General features: G+C 43.5%; 2 protein-coding genes across 7 annotated transcripts in view; both read left to right on the plus strand.

Annotated features, from left to right (window-relative positions):
• The first annotated feature begins 26 nt into the window (after positions 1 to 26).
• FCF1 (FCF1 rRNA-processing protein) lies at positions 27 to 5,040 on the plus strand. The gene is made up of 8 exons (XM_036385113.1): positions 27 to 63; positions 152 to 219; positions 358 to 429; positions 696 to 844; positions 1,258 to 1,330; positions 1,671 to 1,758; positions 2,210 to 2,304; positions 4,415 to 5,040. The coding sequence occupies exons 1-8, from the start codon at positions 61 to 63 to the stop codon at positions 4,461 to 4,463; spliced, it is 597 nt and encodes a 198-aa protein (XP_036241006.1). The 5' UTR covers positions 27 to 60; the 3' UTR covers positions 4,464 to 5,040.
• A 5,538-nt stretch (positions 5,041 to 10,578) lies between these two features.
• Positions 10,579 to 21,662, plus strand: part of YLPM1 (YLP motif containing 1) — a 45,569-nt gene continuing 34,485 nt past the window's right edge. For 5 of the 6 annotated variants that reach the window (XM_054515276.1, XM_054515277.1, XM_036384646.1 and 2 more), the window contains exons 1-4: positions 10,579 to 11,613; positions 16,672 to 16,908; positions 17,819 to 18,013; positions 19,249 to 19,991. In XM_054515276.1, coding sequence (XP_054371251.1) covers positions 10,585 to 11,613; positions 16,672 to 16,908; positions 17,819 to 18,013; positions 19,249 to 19,991 — 2,204 coding nt within the window. In that variant the 5' untranslated portion in view covers positions 10,579 to 10,584. The remainder of the gene's footprint in view (positions 11,614 to 16,671; positions 16,909 to 17,818; positions 18,014 to 19,248; positions 19,992 to 21,662) is intronic. The other variant, XM_036384649.1, reaches the window with a different exon arrangement.

Genomic DNA, 21,662 nt, shown 5'->3' on the forward strand with positions numbered 1-21,662 from the left:
TCCGGGGCGGGGCCGGTGACGCGCCAGGGACACGGCGGCGGCGGGACCGGCAGGATCGACATGGTGAGCCGGGAGCGGGCTGGGGAGCGGGCTCCGGCTGGGATCGGGTCTCTCCTTAGCTGATCGCGGCTGTGTGTCCGTGTACTTGCAGGGGAAGCAGAAGAAGGCGCGGAAGTACGCGGTCATGAAGCGCATGATCAGCCTCCGGGACGAGCGCCTGTGAGTGCGGCTGCGGCTGGGCCCGGGCCCCGGAGCGCCCTCGTGTCCTGCTCGGGAGGAGGTCCCGGCCCAGGTCTCTAGGCCGCCGGTAGCTCTTCCTTATCCCTGTACCCCAGTAATGCCTGTGTTTGTTTGCAGTAAAGAGAAGGATCGCGCAAAAGCCCCTGTGAAGAAGAAGGAGGACCCGAGTGCCATCAAAGAGCGGGAGGTGTAAGTGCTGCCGAGGCACTGGAGAGGGAGAGAAGGAAGGAAGGAGGGAGGGAGGGCCGGCCACGCTGCAGGCTGGAGCTGAGGGTGTTTCTGAGCGATACTGTCTGAAGAAGTGGTGCCCCAAACCGAAGGATTGTGCTTTGGAGACAGCAGGAGGCCTGATGGGTTTTTCTGCTCATTACCCTTCTTTCATTCTATGCAAGTTGTAGGATTGGATGTGATGTTAAATACAATTAACTGATTTTAATTCTTTGTCTTCATGGCAGGCCCCAGCATCCTTCTTGCTTGTTCTTCCAATATAATACACAGCTGGGCCCCCCTTATCACATCCTGGTTGACACTAACTTCATCAACTTCTCCATCAAGGCCAAACTGGACCTAGTGCAGTCGATGATGGACTGTCTCTATGCCAAGTGTGAGTTTCTGCACCACTCATAGCTTCTTCAGACCATACAGTGCCAGTGTGCTCGTAATGTGCTTTGTCAGCCTCATGCCACTGGCTGAAAATTACAGAAATATTGCAAAAAGAATATGTGCTATAGTCATGGAGCTGTAGTAACCCTGGCAATGTCTCTGGTTTCAGTCAAGTAATATTTTTAAAATGCTAATCTCAGCAAAGGTAGAGTACTAATAGCTTAAAAATCTAAAATTACCATGGCATGGTTAAACTTGGTGGCTCTACATTTTATCACCTTGCAACATTATCAGTTGTCCCTGTAAGTAATACATTATGGAGTTCCATGATCTTTGTGGGGCATGTGGGCAGTATGTAGAGGTCTGGGAATAAATACTGCTTTGTTTTAATGTGGGCTTTTTTTTTGCATTTAGGTATTCCATGTATCACAGATTGTGTAATGGGTGAAATTGAGAAGTTAGGACAGAAGTACCGTGTGGCATTAAGGTAGGTGCAGAGTGTTCTTCTCTGTTTCTAGAACTTTATGCTTTAATATAAATAAATGAAAAACACTTGCTGTGACTGGTGCTTCTGCACTAGAGGGTGGTTAGGCTGTTGCAGGGTCCTGAACTTGGTACTAAGAAATACTTATAATAACTAGACAAATTGCATTTTTTTTTGCAGGTCATTTCACTTGACCTTTGTCTACCATTTACTCCATCCCTTCATCCCTTATTTTGAGAACAATGTTCTGTATATCACAGAAAGGGGTGTTCTTGTTCCTCCGTACTGTGTTACTGTACTCTCTGGTCTGATTGCTGTGATGCTGCTTTTTATGTCCCCACAGAATTGCCAAGGACCCTCGGTTTGAACGCTTGCCATGTATGCACAAAGGAACCTACGCTGACGACTGCTTGGTGCAGAGGGTCACTCAGGTATTCCCCTCCTGACATTTTCTATACTGTTCTAACATTGCAAAAAATTCCTGAACCCTCCTAATTATTGACTGACTTAAATTTCCCACAGAGTAACTATAAAGTCTCACCAAGGAGCATTTTCAGTTCTAACACAACTTTATTTTATGCAAGGTATTATCTCCCTGAGCATTCTTGTTGTATAGGACAGCATCAGGAAGCACTTAGGGTGGGAAAGCTGTCAGCTCGAAAGGCTGGACAGAGTTTCAGAGATTTCTTGAGTCTATTTTGGTGGGCAGAAGGATGTTATTAGTCTGCTGTGGAATTCTGTACAAGTCCTGGTAATGCCTTGCTAAGGACTCTCAGACTCCTTGTGTTCAGTGAGCTCACTGAATAGGAACGTTTGGTCAGCTATGACTCCTTTCTGAGGTTCACTGGTGTTGAATCTGACTTGCCTTCTGTTTTTTTGCAGCACAAATGTTACATTGTGGCCACAGTGGATAAAGAGCTCAAGCGGAGAATACGAAAAATCCCTGGAGTGCCCATAATGTATATTTCCAGGCACAGGTAAGGGCCACCTGACAGGGAGGAATTCTGCCCAATGCAATCCTTGTCTGACAGGGGCTCTGTCACCATGTACTTCTCTCCTTCATTGTCTGTAGTGCAGGCTGCAGTAAAGGGCCTGGTGTTTACAAAGAAGTTGAAGTACAGCTACTGCTGGGAAGAGACTGGTCACAGACCCATTTTTATTGCAGTCTACATGTTCACTTGTCTTTACCTGAAGCAGTGGTTTCCTTAAGGCCAGTGTTTCCATAGATCAGTTTTTCTTACCAGCAGCAGCAGGACTACCAGGTAAATGCTTTCTACAGGCTCTTGAAGAAAAGAACCATTCCTGTTCCATATTCTGTTTGGTAGCTTTGTGTACCCTCAGCTAAGAGACTGAATTTGCTTCTTAACTAAAAACCAAACCAACTCAGAAGGATACTAGTGCAGCATGTTGGAAATCAGGAGCTTGATTGCTATAGATATGTAAAGTTTTAACTGATCTATAATTAGAATGTGGCTCAAAATATTTTTCTCTCAAATCACCTTTTCTTCTTATTCACTGTGGCCATAAACTTTTGGAAAAGGCTGCCAAGGATGGTGATGGAGTCACCATCCCTGGGGGTGTTCAGGAAATAACTGTACATGGCACTTAGTGCCATGGTCTAATTCTCAAGGTGATATTCAGCCAAAGGCTGGACTCTGTGATCTTGGAGGTCTTTTCCAATCTAAATGATTCTGTGAATTATAAGTTGAATGTCTAAACATTTATTTTCTGTGGTGATCTGCTCTTAAATTCTAAAATCAGATCTTACAAAACTTCAGGGTTTTTTCCTTCTCTGTTTTTGAGATGTCTGATTGCTGAGTTTAAGGTGAAGAATAACAGCAACCTTATGAAGACTTTTTACTTTTGGAAGTAGTAATTTTCTTCCTGGGGATCTGAGCTGCAGATAGAAATGCAACAATTGACTCTTCAGTTTACCTGTATGCCTGTTGCTGCATGGGTGTCACAAATGAATGCTTTAGTTCACTTGAAGAATCACTGTCAAAGGTACACTAGCAAAAGCAGCTTTTAATATAAGCTTGTAGCAGTGTGACTTTAACAGAGTTTAATGGCAAGGTTCATTCTATCATTACATGGATGAAACATACAAAGGAAAATTGACTTAAAATCACTTTAGAATGTTGTGCATGGAGACCAGAAATGCAAAGGATGACCCTCCCATTGAGTCACAAGGTTCTGTAAGGATTGCCTTGCTTTCCAAACTCCTGATGGAATCCAGGTGCAGCTACATCCAATCTTAGTCTCAGACTTGGTCAACAGTCTCTGTCTTAATTAGATTTTGGAAGCACTTAAACATTGACTAATTTAACATTTATAAAGTGATTCAGTAGGGTTTACTACAATTATAACAGTGACTTAATTATATTTTCAGGAAGCAATATTCATACTATACTCAGTAAAATTATTTCAGCTAATTCACATGCTTGCACACTGACATAGACGTATAGGTAAATGTATAAAGGTACCAGTTAAAAATTCCTCTCAGCTTCAGTGAGAAACATGGAATGTCTCTTGATTTCTCAACAGGCAGGGCTTGAGTGATGGTCCTTCAGCCATCTCAGCCTTGAGCCCAAGAGGCTTTCTGCTCAGAGAGAGGTGCTGGTGCAGCCCATGGCAGTCCAGGAAAGCTCTAAGGGCCTCACTTAAGACGACTGCTTATAGGGTCACAAGATGATTGCTTTTAGTCAGGCATAAATTTTACACCTTGGCTATAATCCAGATTGGTAACTACTAGAATTTCCAAAACTCTGGTAACATTGGTCCATCACTCAGGCCATGACTTAGATAGGATTGTCAGAGGATGACTGGCAATCTCATCCTTCACCATAGACCAGCAACAGGAGTTCCCAGTGCAGTCAGTGCTGTTCTCTGACCTTAATCATGCAAGGCTTCCTGGTATGCTCAAGGGATGCTTCACCACCTAACTCATTACTCAAAGGTCAAGGCCTAGCAGGGATCCCTGAGGTGGTAGTGCAGCCCTGAGGAGGAAGAGGGGGTAGACACACCACCACAGTGGGGAGGGGAGCAGTGTAGAGTAGGTTGTTTTCATAAGTTTTCCTTCTTTCTCAGGTACAATATTGAGAGGATGCCAGATGATTATGGAGCGCCTCGATTCTAACCTGTCCAGTCAAGCCATCAATGCCCAGACTGTGAGCCAGGACAAGGGTCCTTCTGATTCTACCCTCCTCCTTTCTTCTTTTGTTGGAACTCTGCTCATAGGACTGTGGATAACACCAAACTGACTTCTTAACCTTGTTTTTCTAAGAAAAAGCTATTTTGAAGAGTCTGGTTTTATTCATCCGTCCTCTGCCTTGGTTTGATTACCTACAGCTGGGAGAAGCATATGGGAAACAGAGGGCAGCACAACCAAGAAGGTGCCTAGCTCTGCATCAGGACTGTTGGAAAACATGATTTCAGCATTCTGAATTAAATATTGATGACGTAACTCTGACTGAGAATGAAACCACAAGAGATTTTAAGTTTCTTACTGCTGCACCTGGAGTATACCTGGGACAGGTATTCCTTTGGGAAGCTACCTCACACCTGTTCAGTCAAATCAGAATCTGCATTCTGCAGAAAAGACATCAGATCTGCACCAGTTGGTGGTTTACTCTGGACAAGCAGTCTGGATTTTAATTCAGAATTGATAGGCTTTTATTCAACTGCACAGTGAATGAAGTTTAAGTGTCCTCTCAGACTGCTCTTTCTGTCCTTGGTTAGCTGGCAGCCCAGTCCTTTCCTTACATTTAGAGTGGTGGAGGGCAGGGCAGGGTTGGGTGGAGACAAATCTTTCACTCCTATTTGTTTGGGTCCTATACACCTCAAAGCCTTATCACTTTTGTTATTTATCAGGGACAAAGAAAGAAAGTGTCTAATGGGCAAAGGTATTATTGTGGGCTGGGAGCACGGTCGTTGTGGAGGAATAATAACAATAGTTGCAGATAAAGAGTCTTCCAGAGACCTGCAGAATTTGCTGCAGGGAAGGAAGTGGTCAGGGAGGGAGGGAAAAGAAATTATTAAACCACATGAAGAAATGTAGGGGAAAAAGTATTTCAAAGCCGTAACTCAGCATTCTCATATCTCCTCCATTATTCCTTCATTTTTAGCAATATAATTTGCTCTTCAATCTCTGCTGTGTGGTGAGGAGAGGGTCACCAGGAGCCAACATGCCAAAGCACACTTCCTGGCCAAAATGCTGGATCTGTAGAACAGGAGAAGACTGAAAATTTATGTTATAAATGATCAAATCGGTAGCCAAATTTATGAAAAATTTAACAAAGATTTATCGGATCGATAACAAAAAAATAGAATTTTGAAAAAGAACCACCACAGCCAAGACAGCGTCAGCCCCAGGTGTCAGTGAACTAGGGTCCACTGACAAAGTGACAGCGGGTCCCCAGGGTGCTGAGTGCTTCCAGCAGCCAGCTTATATACAGTTTGTTCTGCCTGAGGCAGGGATGACCGCACGTTTTCTTTGTATCTCTTCACATGTAGAACTGGTTCCATACATGTGCAGGAACAAAGACGAGTCCGAAATGTCTGAGCATCCAGGCAGAGTTTGTATTCACATGTAATAGAGTGATACCAGTTCTGAGCATAGCAGATGTAATCATCTCAGGCACAGATCTTGTGAGTAGCTGAGACATTCCAACCATCGTCGACAATCATAGCCCAGGACAGTCCCATTCATACATCAACAGGTTAACAGGCATGATATTATCTTGATGTTGTCCGGGAACTAGTCGAATAGGAATGAGACTGCCCCTAGCCAGAGTGGTCAAAAGACATAACTTTGGAGTTTCACAATATTTTATACACACATATATAGCATGAATTATCTCTACCATATATTACAATTTATATTCTTGCTATAATTAAGAAAATTTCCAAACCTTAAGAGCTTTATCCTGCAGTCCCTTACACTGGTTTGGCTGTAGAGGTGGCCACAAAGGCCAACAGCATCCTTGCCTGTATCAGAAATAATGTGGCCAGCAGGACTAGGAGGCGATCCTCCCTCTGTACTTGGTGCTGGTGAGGCTGCACCTTGAGTCCTGTGTTTAGTTCTGGGTCCCTCATCACAAGACAAGACATTGAGGTGCTGGAGCATGTCCAAAGAAGGGCAGTGGAGCTGGGGAAGGGCCTGGAGCACAAGTCTGATGAGAAGCAACTGAGGGAGCTGGCGCTTAGTCTGGAGAAAAGAAGGCTCAGGGGAGACATTATCACTACAACTACCAGAAAGGAGGGTGTAGCCAGGTGGCCATCTGTGATGGTGTTCACAGGGGTTCTTGGATGAGGGAAGAGACGAAGGATCTGACTCCATGTTTCAGAAGGCTTGATTTATTATTTTGTGATATATATATTACATTAAAACTATACTAAAAGAATAGAAGAAAAGGTTTCATCAGAAGGCTAGCTAAGAATAGGAAAAAAAAAGAATGATAACAAAGGTTTGTGGCTCAGGCTCTGTGTCCAAGCCAGCTGGGCTGTGATTTGCCATTAATTACAAACAACCACATGAGACCAATCACAGATCTACCTGTTGCATTCCACAGCAGCAGATAATCATTGTTTACATTTTGTTCCTGAGGCCTCTCAGCTTCTCAGGAGGAAAAAAACCTAAGGAAAGGATTTTTCATAAAAGTTGTCCACGACAGGCATCAGTCTCTTCTCCCAGATAACAGGTGACAGGATGAGAGGAAATGGCCTCAAGTTGTGCCATGTGAAGACTGGATATTGGGAAAAAATGCTTCACTGAAAAGGTGGTCAAACATTGGAGCAGGCTGCCTAGGGAAGTGGTAGAATCACTGGCTGAAGTGTTAAAGTGTGGATGTGGTGCTTAGAGACATGATTTAGTGGTGGATTAGGCAGTGCTGTGTTGATGGTTGGACTCTGACCTTGGAGGTCTTCTCCAACCTTAACAATTCTATAATAGCTAAACTTAGCTGTCTGTATGCTGAACAGCAGGCAGTGAAGATAATTTTCTGTCTCTGGGAAATGCTCTGACATCCCGGTAACTTCCTTGACTAGCACCATACCTCTACAGAAAGGAAACTTCCTTGACTGCACCATACTGCAGGAAACTTGGGGAACACATCAGACCTTCCTCTCATGCTATCTCTTTGCTTGTTGCAGGCTCACCTATTAAACATCCCTGAAATAACAGCATACTGACACTTTGAAAATTTAGCCCCTTCCAGGCTATTACAATCAAAATTAATTTTCTCCACGTCTAGCCAGGAGGAAAGTAGCCAAAAGTGGAGAGATTTTACAGTTAGTATATAGTACATACGTTTCAAAAATAATATCCTTAGTTTTGTTCTCTCAATCCAATCCATATTTCTTTAAGCTAATGATAAAGTATTGTCGTGAACAATTGAAGCTCATGTTTAGTCAAGTGAGGACTGAGAAACAGTTGTAGTATTAGATCTCTGTAAATTGCTTTTCAGAATAATTCTAGTTTTGAAAGACTTCTTTGAGACAGTAGTTAACTAGAATTGTTCCAGTGCAAATTAATTCATTTGAATTAATCTAAATGGAAGGGGACTGGAGAAGAAAGAAGAAAGGAATGGACACTTAGGGTAACATTTGAAAACAGTCTCTCTGGCGCAGAAGAGGTCAAAGGCATAGCAGCCTGATGAATTTGGGGAACATATACCTGCCAGCAGAATGCCTTTTGCAGGGACTTCATGAAAATATATGTATTTAGCACAAACAGTGGGTAGGCATCAAACCAAATGTGCTCGTTTACTGAAATCTTTTATTCTTTTTACTCTGCCTTGTTTTAGTAAAAGGAGGAGGAATCTGGAATAGGTATAAGGCAATTGCTAAAGATGTGTTAGGAGGGTTGGAGGATGAGCAGAAGAAAGTATTGGCAGTGAGCACACCCATCAGGAAATTTTCATTAATTGAGTATAATTGGTAAGACAAAAAGCTTGGCTATTAACTCAAAGAGCCTGGTCAGAAGATAAATAAGACAGGAAAGGACCACCTGAATGATCAGGTACTTCTCTGCAATGCCATACAACCTGTGTAGCAAACAGGTTCAGAGGAAAATGTTTACTCCACACACACAATGGCATCCGAGCGTCCAATCCAAGTTACAGTGTGTCAGAGGAGGAAAGATCATTGTCACAGGAAGGACTTTGGTAAACTAGAATATTTTGATGTTCCTACAAATACAGAACTCTGTCAGTCCAAACCAGAAGAGAAATTCCTTCCTGACTCAACTCTGGTAGTTGGTTTAAACCTGCACAGGACTTAGATATCAGATGCTTACAGTGTTTCTTAGTAATTAGGGAATTCAGCCTCCCTGCTAATGTCCTGTCTCCTGCTGTAGCAGGTTCCCATAGCTTCAGAAGACAGAGAACATACAGGAGCACCACATAAAGAAAATCTGAATATATGCAAAGAATGGTAGAAAATAATTTCTATTCCTTTCTGGAGCCACCAGAAGGTTTAAGATTACTACAGCCATACTAGATGAAGAAATTTAAGCTGCTGATCCAAGATATGACACTGGTTAATTGAGAGGTAACAAAATGTGGTATAATAGTGTTTACAAGCAGGAAGAACATGAGCTATTTTTAAAAAATTAGCTCAAACCAACATATTGACACCCATTAATGTTACAGACTGAACAGAATAAAAGAATAAAAATAACATATTCTGAATAGAAGAATCAGAGGGTATAATGTGAACTTAAGAGGGTTGCTTTTTTGGTAGATTGGGTAAAGTAGTTTATCTTGTCTGGTGTGAATCAACTGTACTGCAACCCAAACCAATTTGAATATTGAAAAAGCATCTGTCACGTTATTTGGATGTTACATTTTGGCTTCCACAATGTAGGCTGGAAAGCAATTGCCCTGAAAGTGTTTAGGTACACATATTCCCTCATAAGGGAAGTAACAAGTCTCTTGACAATATTGAGTAACTACAACAAACAGCAAAAATAGTAGAAGAGACCTGCCTGCAGGAAATAACTGTTAGTAAGCTGATCACAAGAGAACTCACGTAGAGTGAATAGATCAGGAGGATAAATTAAAGGATGTTTGCAACAGAAATTCCCTATATTGGAAGGACAGGGTTTCAAAAACTTAGCAAGCAAACTGGCCCATAGAACTCAGGTATATAAATGCTAAGTATAGGTATATAATGAACAGTAGATGCTAAAAATACAAATGCTATCTGAAAGTCATATTCACTGCAAGAGAAATCTAAACAGACCATCCTAAACAGAAAAGGAACAATAATCACATCTAAATGAAAAGAAGGGATACTAAAGAATAGAAAAGGCAGTTCTAGAAGTATTAAATTAAGATAGTTTTCTTAAAGATTTGCATCTCAGTTGAATTTAGTCAAATATTTTCTTGCAGATTCATGGTGTATCTCCTCTATGGATTTCCTGAAATTTAACAACAAATGAACATAAAGTCTAGCTTTTCCACCAGAGAGGATAAATCTTCTCTACCTAACAATGTGATTTTCTTGATATTTCTCCTGACTGAAAAGTCTTAGGACCTTTCCTCCACACCTTTCTCCACTGGCCAGGGATCCTTGATTCAGCAGGCATGCACTAGAGACTGAACATAACAAAAATTGCTCAGGATTCTTGTGCTTGCAGAGGAGACGGAGCGGAGGCACCGCCGGGGTGCTGCGCTGCGGAATCGCAGCCGCCAGGCTCCACTGCCCAGCTACTGGAATTCACACACACACACACACACACACACACACACACACTCCTCTGCCCTGCCACAGGCGTTCAGCACTCTGCATAAGTCATTGCTAAGTGCCCGCAGAACAAATTTGTATGTTTAACTCGTGCTTCAAACCGAGGGCACCTACATCGCCGCCCCAGGGACAGCACGGCCCTCGGGAGCGCCGGGCCCGCTATACACAGCCTAGCTTGCGGAGCGCCTGGCGGCACCGTACACACAACGGAAGCCCCGGCGCCGGGCCCGCAGCGGCTCCCGTGTGTGGCCAGCCCCGTCCCGCCTCCTGCCCCGGGGAGCGGGGCGGGCACGATATGTCTGTCTGTCTGTCTGTCTGTCTGTCTGTCTGTCGCTCCGGACTCGCCTCGGCCCCGCGCTGCAGGCAGCTGTCCGCCAGGCGGCGCTGCCACCCGCCCAGCGGGGCGCTCTGGCGCGGCGCTCACGCTCGACTGCCCGGCGGGGGTGGGGCCTCACCGCGCAGGCGCCGTGCGCCGCCCGCCGCCGCGGCCTGTGTCCGCTCCGCGCTCCGCCATGTACCCGGCCTGGGGCTTGTACGGGGCGGCCGGGCACTACCCGCCGCCCCCCACCTCCATCCCGCCCCCGCCGCTGCCCATCCCTCCCCCCAGCGTGCCGCCTCCCGCCGTTCCGCCGATGCCGCTCCCCAGCTACCCGCCGCCGGGGCCCGCGCCCCCCGCCGCCGCGCCGCCGCCCGCCGGTTCCTCGGGGTTCCTGAGCCTGCAGGAGCAGCACCTGGCCCAGCTGCAGCAGCTCCAGCAGATGCACCAGAAGCAGCTGCAGTCCGTACTCTTGGGTCCCCCGCCGCCGCCAGGCCCGCCCCCGCCGGGGCTGCCACCGCCGCCGCTGCCCGGCTCCTTCACCGACTGGCAGCAGCAGCCGCCGGTGCCGCCGGTGCCGCCGCCGGTCCGCAGCTACCAGAAGCAGTACGGCCACCGTGAGCCGCCGCCGCGCAAGCCGCCCCCCGCGGCCCGGGACCGTGACGGGCAGGAGCCGCCGGGCGGGCACGGCGACTGGGGCGAGCCGGTGCCCGCCGAGCCGGTGCCCATGGACATGGAGCTGTCCTCGCCGCCGCAGTCCCCGCAGCCCGGCGCCCAGCCCTACCTGCCCCCCGCCCAGCCCTACCTGCCGCCGCCCCAGACCGAGCCTTACCTGCCCCCCGCCCAGCCGCCCCCCGCCCAGTCCCCGCCGCTCCAGCCCTACCTGCCCCGGGCGCAGCCCTCCCAGCCGCCCCCCTCCTTCTCCGAGCCCCCGCCCTCCTACCTGGAGCCCCCGACGGCCACCGCCTCCCAGCCCTACCTGCCGCCTCCTGCCCAGGGCTACATGGCACATGCCCAGCCCTACCTGCTCTCCTCCCAGGCCTCTCCTTCCCAGCCCGCCCTGGCCCCCTCCATCCCTCCCCCGGTGAAGCCATCGCAGGCTCATTTCCCCCCGCCCCAGACGTCCCTGCCCCCGCCCGCCGCTGCCCCACCGGAGGCCGCGCAAGGTGCCGCCAAGGAGGGCGGTGGCACGGAGCAGCCGGACCCCTCCACCATGACTCCCCAGGTAAGGCCGCCCGGCTGGCAGCGGTGGCGATGAGCCGCTGGGTACCGAGTGTTGCAAAGGTCCCCGAGTAAGGGCAGTTAATAAACACACTGTATTTGCATAATATTGAAAGGATTTGGACGCAATCCGTAGAAGTGTGGCAATGGCACAGCTCAGGGGAACCTTCATAAAGACTGATTTATCCAGTGGTGTTGGTAGGTTGGTAGGGATGTAACAAATTGTCATTTCCCGAGAAAAATTGTTTAGGGAAAAATGTAAATCCTGGCTGGCTTTAATTTTCTTGAGCGTGCTTTAGTCTCTGGAGAATGTATTCCAAAGTACAGCGTGTGTGTGACCCGCCCCTAACCCCTGTTGGCTTTGTCTGGCCAGTTGTGAGATGCAGCAGTCTGTTTCCTTGTTGCAGGTTGCAGGATGTCACTTGCTTTTAAGGTGTTGAGTTGCAGTTGTCTGCCTGATCAGTGTAGAATGGTGACTATTTTAGTCTTACCACACACAGTTAAAGCTGCAAAAATGTTTCTGTTGCAGTACCTACTTGCCCTCTACTTACACTTAATCCACATTTTGTGCTACACGTGCTTGATCTTCCAGTATAAAATTCCATAGGGCATTGGAGGGAAATGTTCTGCAATGCCTTCAAGTGAAAAATGTTATAGCTGTGTGATTTTTATGTGTACACTAGGGCCAAAACGCTGCAAAATGTTTGTGTGCTTCACTTCCTAAATGAGACCAGTTCCAGTGAACTTGATGGGACCATTCATCTGCATTGTCAGGGACAATCCAGGCTTGAGGTTCAGCATGCACAGCGAGGCACGAGTGTTGTGAGGCTCTCAGCTGCGTACATGGTCAGGCAGATTCACTGAGGCTTTTGCATGGGTTTAGAGTTATCTTATTGGCATCCACCTGCAAGAACAAAATTGAACTGCATTCTTTGAAATTCCTTTATTTAAATCTATTTTTTTGGTAAATTGATCTTAGGGTTCTGATTTGAAGCTAGGTTTGCAAAAATCCTATTGTGTCATATTGAAGTGACTGACACTTTAAATTTGCTGATTGCTGGAATATGTCATTTTTACATTTGTACCATATAACTACTGCCTGGCAAAGTAGTGCTTTCAGTTCATTTCACTTACTTTTATGAAGCTTTTGGACAGTACTAATTGATCTTTTACAGTGGTAACAAGATTTAATTTTTTAATGACAAAAGCAAAACCTCAAAAAGTCATGTGTAGAAAGTGGTGTTAATTTGGTATTGAGTCAGCTTGTTGTCTTCTTAAATTATTGAGCTCAGTGATAAAATATCTCCAGAAGAGTTGCAAATAATACTTTATTGTGGTGCACACATGGAAGCAGCAGAACACTGCTGAAGTTTACATTGTCTGGTTTATGAGTGTTTATACAAGCAGCTTCTATTTTGAGTAGTTTGCTTGCTCTCATTCACAGTTCAGTGTTAATTCAAAAGGAATATATTTTCTGGTCATAACTTTGTTATAACGGACTGATATAATTTTGGCTATCTTAGGCTGTAAAATCAGACAAGATTTGGAGTAACAAGTTTTTACACTATAAGAAATAGGAAAGCTAAGTGTAGTGATGCTTTCATGCCTTTTAGTAATCTGAAAAGCCAAGCGAGGAAACAGCATAATTTGTCATTGTAGTATCCTATTAAGCTGTTGTTTAAACTGGCAATTGAAAGCAATTATTTCTGTTCCTCATCCCACAGTAACAGTGGCTGCAGACGAATATATCAGTGTTTTTCTCTTAACTCAGAAGATATTATGCAATTTGCCACGAGTTGGTGTTTTATTATTTTCCTTTGCAGTCTAAGATACTGTTCTTTGCCTTGATAGTATCATGAGCTTAGTGTAGTTTCTTCCGTGGGTATATAGTTTGATTAAATTGCTGGATTTTTGTCAAATCTGGTTAAAATAACTGTGGTATTTCCTTAATGTTCCCTCTGATATTTGGGTAATGTGTGCTGCTATTTGTTTACCATATCACAGACTGGGTAAGGTTGGAAGGGAGCAGAGGGGGTCATCTGGTTCAACCTCCCCACTCAAGTATGTTCATCCCAGAGCACATGGCACAGAGTTGTGTATTCCAAACAGTTCTTGAATATCTTCAGTGAGAGACTCCACAGTCTCTCTGGGCAATCTGTTACAGTACTCAGTTCCCTGCATGTAAAAAATCTCATATTCAGGTGGAACTTCCTGTGCATCAGTTTCTGCCCATTGCCCCTTTCCTTGTCCCTTTAGATACTTTTGTACATTGACAAGGTCCCCTCTCAGTTGTCTTCTCATGGCTCAACAGTCCCAGCTCCCTCAGCCTGTTCTTATTAGAGAGAGATGCTCCACACCCTTGGCATCTTCATTGCCCTCCACTAGACTTGTTCCAGGACTTCAAGTCTCTCTTGTGTTGAGGAGCCCAGAACTGGACACAGCACTCCAGGTGTGGCCTCACTAGGGCTGAACAGAGGGACAGGATCACCTCCCTCAACCTGCTGGCAATGCTCTTCCTACTCCAAGGATGCATGGGTATATCTGTACCCATAAATGCATTAATCTACATCTGTTAAAGCTACCTCAGCTTTACAACCTCATCACTTAACAGACTGCCACTCTCTTTAAACAGCCCCTTTGTTTTGTAGAAGGTGCTAAACCATTCTTTTGCAGTTTTCACCTGGAAAGGACATAGTGTCCCCCAAAACAGGTATTATGTTATGGCCTAAGGTCACCTGTATTAGCTTTGGAGTAGTCCTTTGGTGTGGACTTCACATTAACTTATTTGGTGCTATGTCCTGTGGCCAGGAGCTGATAGTGGTGGTTTCATGTTCCTGTAAAATGCAACAGGCATTGTCTCTTGGTCAGCCAGAGATGAAAAAGGCCTCTGTTGATGCTCATGTTTTCCTTGGGCTAAAGGATTATAATTGGACTTGAAAGATGACAAGTCCAGTTGAATGACAAGTCATTGTGAGGAGGTGAGCACTCAATAACTGAATTCTTCATCATGAAAAATTTTCTACACTAGCACTTCTGTTTTGTTACAACTAAGCTGTAAAGATCTACCTTTCTGCTTTTCTTATACTTTCCAGATAGCACAGTAATAGATGTCACAGACTCATCTGCTGAAAATAATAGGTAATTATATTACCATAGCTCTGGAAAGCCCATGTCATGTTATGAGTTCTAGCCCTATGTCCAGTTGGTGGAACGAGGAGGAAACAAGATGGATCTGTGGAGACAACAATTTTGTGGCAGTAGAACATGTGCTCACCCATCATAGCACCGAGCACCATGATGACAAATCACCTTATAGTGAGTGCCTTTTGAGATGGATAATTGAATCAGGCTTTGTATAGCTGGGAAAGTATGCTCCTCCCTTGAGTTGCACTTATTTCAGCATGTTGTTGAATGTTTCTGACAGTCTGTGCTGCAGTGTAAATGCATATCTTCCACCCAAAACTATGGAACTCTTCTGAGACATATTCTTGTTAAAAAGATTCATGGCAGGAATAGTTGCATGATCAATTTAAAGTCTGTGAAGCATAGTCTCTCATTTCATTGACCTCATTTCCAAGTTACAGAAGTATTTAAAAAAAAAAAATACAGCTCCATATTTGTGTTACCTACCAAGAGAAAACATAATTTCTGATCTGAGCATGAGGTAGGTTTCTAGCAGAAAGTTACTCTTCTTCTAAACCTGTTTAAGATGGGCAGAGTGATTAACTTGTGAGAAATCTCATCAGACAGCACTTGCTGTTTTGATGTTGTCACACTTTTATTTTGAAATGCCTGCACCTTTGGATTCTTTTCTGACTGGGCTTTATATAGGTGTTTTTTCTTAACTGTGCATGCTTGGATGGAAAGGAAGAACAGAAGGTATAAAGAATGGAGATCAGTCACAGATTCTCAGAGGTAATGAAATTGAGAGCACAAGAATGGTTGCACTAGGTTAGACCAAAAATTAGAGTACTTTATCATTCTGTCTTTGATGGTGACTAAAAGCAGATGTTAAGAGAACAAGTTAAAAATCAAGGGTATAGCAATACTTTCCTAGGATACAGGAGCTGCCTTAGCTGTAAATGGTGTATTTATTTTCAAACTATGTAGATTTTTCTGAGCTATGACTTGAATCCACAAAATTTTAGCCCTCAGAGAGATCTCTAGTAGGGACTCTAGTGGCACAAGACCGTGTCAGGTGAAGAGTAGCCTCCCACAGATGTCTTTCTATTAATTTGATGACAGATATTTCTCATATTGGAAGAGAGATACAGAACTGTTGGTTCTTATTCATGCCTCTTTAAGACACTACTGCTTAAGTGTTGAGATACTTATCTCTAGTCTTGTTCTTTATGTTAGTGGCAGCTTACTTTTTGAAGCTTCTGTCATCTCCCTTGAGTACTCTTAATTCTACCCTGAAATATTTAAAACTGAAAGCTTATTATTTCTTAAACAGATCATTTTTTTGGGATGGAACCATATCCACTTCCCTCTTCAGCTGTTGAATGAGTCAGAATTAATGAGAATTCAGATTATACATAATCTTCAGTATATACTGGCTCTGATTCTTCTTTTTCTTTCCATAGCTTTGTTCAAATATCTTCACCACAATTTCTCAGCTGCCATTTTCAGTCTACTTGATATCTGTGTTCTCTGTTCATCCTCTTCATCTCTTCCGTACATTTCCTTCTTTTTCTCTTTACTGTAGTTCTTAGTTATAAAAAGCTCTAAAACCAATAAACATGGTACTTATAGCTTGTCTGTAGTAATTTTGCTTATTATTGCCTGTGCTCCAGATTTTTGTTAGTATTGTTTGCTATAGTTAGAGAATAGTAAGCTTGTTGGGGTAAAAAGTAAATTCTGTTGTGGGTTCTGTGCATCACGTAACGGTTTATGAATTTTGATTTAATTTTCTGATATCCGTTGCAATACTGTTGCTGAAGAAGTGAGTTTTTCCTCAAAACAGTTTTAAAAACTTTTCTACAGTATGATTCTAATGGCTATCATTAATGATTTTCTATTGTTTTTCTTGTGAAACTTAGAAAATCTACATCTATTACAGGAACAGCAGCAATACTGGTACCAGCAGCACCTGCTTAGCCTGCAGCAAAGGGCAAAGGCCCATGCTCAGGGACAGCAGCAGATGAAAAGTCCAGTAGTGAAGGATGAGCAGAGAGCAAAGTCTGAAGAAGAGAAAATGAGTGCTTCAACTCAGCAGTCTGAACCTCCTGCTCTTAATGAATCCCTGCCTCCAGCATCCAAAGAAGAGGAGTCTTCTCTTACATCCACTGAAACTCAGGTAAGGCTTTGTAAAGTGATGCCACTCCATTTGTGTCCTAGTTGAGCCAAAACCCCAGGAAAATTAATGCCATCAAATTCTCTTGATACTTTGTAACAATAACTAAATGTTGTGAGGCAGTCTTAAAAAAGAACATTTGCTAAAGCTGCACCAATTAGAAAATACACTTCTTGTATATAAAATTACATATTCACCCATACACGCACCAAGCAAGTCAGAGCTGACTCCCTTGCACCATCCACAACATTGTCTGTGAGAACACCTCATGATATCGAAGTGCAAAACCAGGTAGGTACTCAGTTCTTGAGGAATGCTATGTTTAAGACACTATTTCTTAATTTCTCTCTGGCACTTTGTGAATTCTGGCTCCCCCTCTCTCTGTGTGTTAGAATTGGTCTGAAAGCCGAGAATTTTGCACAGAGGTTTTTTAATCAGCATGCTCAGTAACAGTTACTGTATAATAGATGGAGCTCATGATTGATGTTTGAACAGTGTGTGCTCCACTTTAACTTACAGCATGCAGGTTCCTACAAAGTGACAGAAATAATGCACTTGGAGTTACTTTATCTCATAATGAAAAACCAGTTTCCCATTGCATTTGCTGTGAGTGGCAGATAACAGATTTTCATTACTCTCTTTCCTGTAGGTAGTTTCTTTATGTATGAATAACTTAATTGCCATCAGCCTAGCCTTTAGATTAGACTGTTCACATTAAGAAACTACATGTTCTCATTCAGAAAAGGTGGGATAAAAATCAGCCTTCCAAAAGCTGTGGGTGGCTGGCACACTGAAATAGAGTGATAAAGTAAGGAACAGTGAGAAAGTTCCTGTAAAATGTGTAGTGACCTAGTGTATTTTTTTCTGACAGATGCAACTTTCCTTTGTTTATAGTATTTACCTTTTTCTGTAGCTCAATATTGAACCTCCTGATGACCCTGAGGAGGATTTGAGATTGCAGCAATTGCAAGCAGCAGCAGCTCAATGGCAGCAGCACCCCCATCAGCGGGTTGGGTTCCAATATCAGAGAATAATGCAGAAGCACGCTCAGCTGCAGCAGATAGTACAGCAGTATCAACAGATCATGCAACAGCCTCCACACTTAGAGGTGAGACACTAAGGAGGTGGTTTGATATACATCCTGGGTGACCCAGCACTCACATTCTGCTGAAAAATACATAGTTGAATAATTTATAATGGTGGACTCATTTGTCTGGCTAATTTTTCTGCTTGGGTAGAGGTTTATATCCTCTGCCCAAGGAGGTTTATAAAGAAACCTATAAAGGTTTATAAATAAACCTATAGAGGTTTATTTTTTCCTACTGTCACTCAACTTCAGAATGAAAAAAACATTGGCAGATGGTGATGAAGCTTCAGTAGGATGAGAAATACAATGTTTTACACTTCTTGTGAGATTTTTTCGGATGTACCTAGGTGATACAGGAGCAAAGCTGAACACAATATTGAACTTACTCAGCTTTGAGTGTTTTGCCACTGGAGAAACAATTCAGAAAAGTCATGTAAACAGATGATTTCACAGAGTCATTTGGAAGCTGCTCTATTTTACAAAAATAAATATGTACAATTATAAATGTAGATGACAAAAATAGACAGGAAATGTAGTTTTAAAAATCAGTATCTCACATTATTTTTAACTCAAGTAATCAGTTGAAACCTTTTGTAACCTTTAAGCTTTTAAGTAGAAGTTGATTATAGTATTAGAGAGTTGAGTCAACTCTTATTGGGTTGGTGGAGTTTGTACATTAGACATTTCTTGGTAGGTTGGGCTGTCTGCGTTTGTTCTTGATTTGTTTTTTTTTTAATCTCTTTGGGTAAACTTTAAAAATCTCAGGCAAAATCAAGCCTGATATCCTCACATAACGAAAGACAGAATTTGAAAGAAGCTTCATTTGTGCAAATAAGATCTGGCAAAGGCTTAGAGAAAAATAATGGCAGACAGCTGAGGCAATCCTGAGCAGATTAATAGCAAAAACTGAAACCTTGAGAAATAGACACATAATGTATATATGTGAAGATTGATTTGAGCTTTATCCATTGTTAGGATGCAGTAATAATACAGTTTATACAGATTATAGGTTTCTTCAGCTGTCCTGTTCAAGTCTTCTATACATAGATATAGACTATAGTCATAAAATATATAAATTTTCACAATGTCTTTAGATGTCACTGTTGGTGTTCACTTTTGTTTTGGTGTAGTTCTTCCTCAACCTTGCACCCAAGTCATCAGAAATTGTGATATTATAAGTGATACTGAAATACTCGGCTCTGAGAGTAACTGACTATCTAAGGTATTTTGAACCTGTTCTTGTCATCTCATTGCAGACAATGTCAGTGGACATGCAGCTGCGACATTATGAGGCACAGCAAAAACAGTTCCAGCAGCTTCATAAAGATTGGGAGCGATCAATGAACCAGCAGTGGCAGCATCAGCTTCAAACCTACCCTCACAAAGACCAGCTTCAAGAATATGAGAAACAGTGGAAAGCATGGGATGAACAGATGAAGGTTACTCAGTCACATCTGCAGGAAAAAGTGACCTCACTCCAAAATCTGAAGAATCAATATCCTGCAAATGTGTCGCTGCCACCTCCATTTATTCCATATTCCCAAACTGGTCAAGGTGGCATTCCTATTATGCCTCCAACTTTACCTTCAACTACACCTCCACTGGTTCCCCCGCCTCTCTCTTCTGTTTCTCAGTTATCCAATTCCTCTGTCCCTTCAGGATCCAGTTCTCAAAACAGTCAAGCTACTGAAACACCAAGGCCAGCCCTCCTTCCCACCCCTGGTACCTATGCATCAAAAATAGCTAGTTCAACTAGCTATTCACCTTACCATTCTCAAGCAGGTTCATCCTTTGGCTCATCTGACCATGGAAAATCGCAAGGTCATCTTAGTAAACAAACTGTAAATATTTCATCTGAACAGCAGTGTGGGGAACTGAAAGGCACTTCTGCAGTGTCTTCGACACACACGCCTGTTGTGCAGGATAAACCAGTGAGGTCAGGTGGATTGCTTCCAGATCCTCCCAGATCAGCACGTTTTGAAGGCCCTAGAGGCCCTAGGTAAGAAAGTTTTTGTTGATTTATACATATTCCAGGCTACAAGATTTTCAAAGATTTATTAAGAAATGAAATATATATCTTTTTCTCAAATCTTTTTGAGGTTGTGGGAAGTGTGTATTTCAGTGGAGGTTTTGTTTTTAATGTATGTACACCATACATACTCTCTGTATTTATATTTTTAAGGCAAGGATACATAGATGGCTTTCACCTGAGCATAATCTAGAGTAGTTTGCTTTTTTTTTGGGGGGGGGTAAAGTGCTTGAGGATGCTGCCCCTTTTTAGTCACAAAGACACAATGCTCCTTCTTTGAAAATAGGAAAGCTGTTGTAAATATTTTATGTCTTTGCTGATTTTATACCTGCTATATAATTTAATCCAAGATCTTGGTTTTTTGAGTGTTTTTCTTTAATACATGATACCAGGGTTTAAAAACAACATCTGTTCTATCTGCTGGTTAGTTCTAGATGGGTTGGTGTGATGTCTGCACAATCAAAGGGCAGTGGTGTTCTGCTAAATTGTTTCTATCCTTGTGTACTCTGCTAGACTTTACAGTAATATCTTCGTGGTTATTCCCCTTCTCTTTGCTTCCAAAGTGATCAATCATGAATAATAATTTGTGAATTGCTAGCAATGTACATGAGCTTTATATAAATGAATCATTTTTACCTCCTGGTAGTTTTTAAAAAGTGTTTCTGTTCTGGGGATTTGTTGGATTTACAGTTCTGAACAGACTGTTTTCATTACTTGCTAGTGCATGTCTTTTATGTGTGTTGGTTTAGAGCTCAGGCCCAGGTTGTCTTTCTGGGCTGTGAGCAGACATTTCTGGTTCATGTCCAGCTTTTCATCCACTGTAATCCCAAGTCCTTCTTGGCAGGGCTGCTCTCAATTCCATCACCCAGCCTATACTGAGACCGGGGGCTGCCCTGACCCTTGTACTTGGCCACATGAGGTTCCCTCATGTGTTCACATGGGCCTACTTCTCAAACTTTTCTAGGCACCTCTGGATGGCATCCTGTCCATCAGGCATGTCACCCACACCACTCAGTCTTTGGTGTCCTCTGCAAACTTGCTGAAGGTGCACTCAGTGCCACTGTCTACGTCATTGATGAAGATAAAAACAGTGTCCAGTCATCTGAGGGACACACGTATCACTGATCTGTGTCTGGACGTTGAGCCATTGTCCCCTATCCTCTAGATGCGACCATCCTGCCAGTTCCTCATCCACTAAATAGTCCCATCCATCAAATCCATCTCTTTAGAAAGAAGGATGTTTTGGGGGTGCACGGAAAAGGCCTTAAAAAAGTCCAGACAGATGACATCGATAGCCCTTCCTTTATCCATTAGTCAATCCATCATAGAAGGCCACTGGGTTGATCAGGCAGAGCTTGCCCTTGATGAATCCGTGCTGGTTGTCTCCAATACCCTCCCTGTCCTCCATGTGCCTTGGCCTAGCTTCTTGGATGATCTTCCCAGGCAGAGGTGAGACTCACAGGTTAGTTTCCAGGGTCCTTCTTTCTACCCTCTTTTAAAACAGATGCAGTATTTTCCTTCTCGCAGTTGCCAGGTACTTCACTGACTGTCACCATTTTCTAGATATCATGGCTTGGCAAGTATGGTAGCAAATTCCCTGAGTATTCTGGGATGTATCTCATCAAGTCCCCTAGACTTACA

This window comes from Molothrus ater, chromosome 6 (genome assembly GCF_012460135.2).
Source record: "Molothrus ater isolate BHLD 08-10-18 breed brown headed cowbird chromosome 6, BPBGC_Mater_1.1, whole genome shotgun sequence".
In the NCBI taxonomy this organism is placed as follows: Eukaryota; Metazoa; Chordata; class Aves; order Passeriformes; family Icteridae; genus Molothrus; species Molothrus ater.

Bases quoted from the DNA above. Each gene is read 5' to 3' on its own strand.
- FCF1 (XM_036385113.1), top strand. The intron at 1,331-1,670 runs GTAGGTGCAGAG...ATGTCCCCACAG, and splicing joins AAGTACCGTGTGGCATTAAG to AATTGCCAAGGACCCTCGGT. The intron at 1,759-2,209 runs GTATTCCCCTCC...GTTTTTTTGCAG, and splicing joins TGGTGCAGAGGGTCACTCAG to CACAAATGTTACATTGTGGC.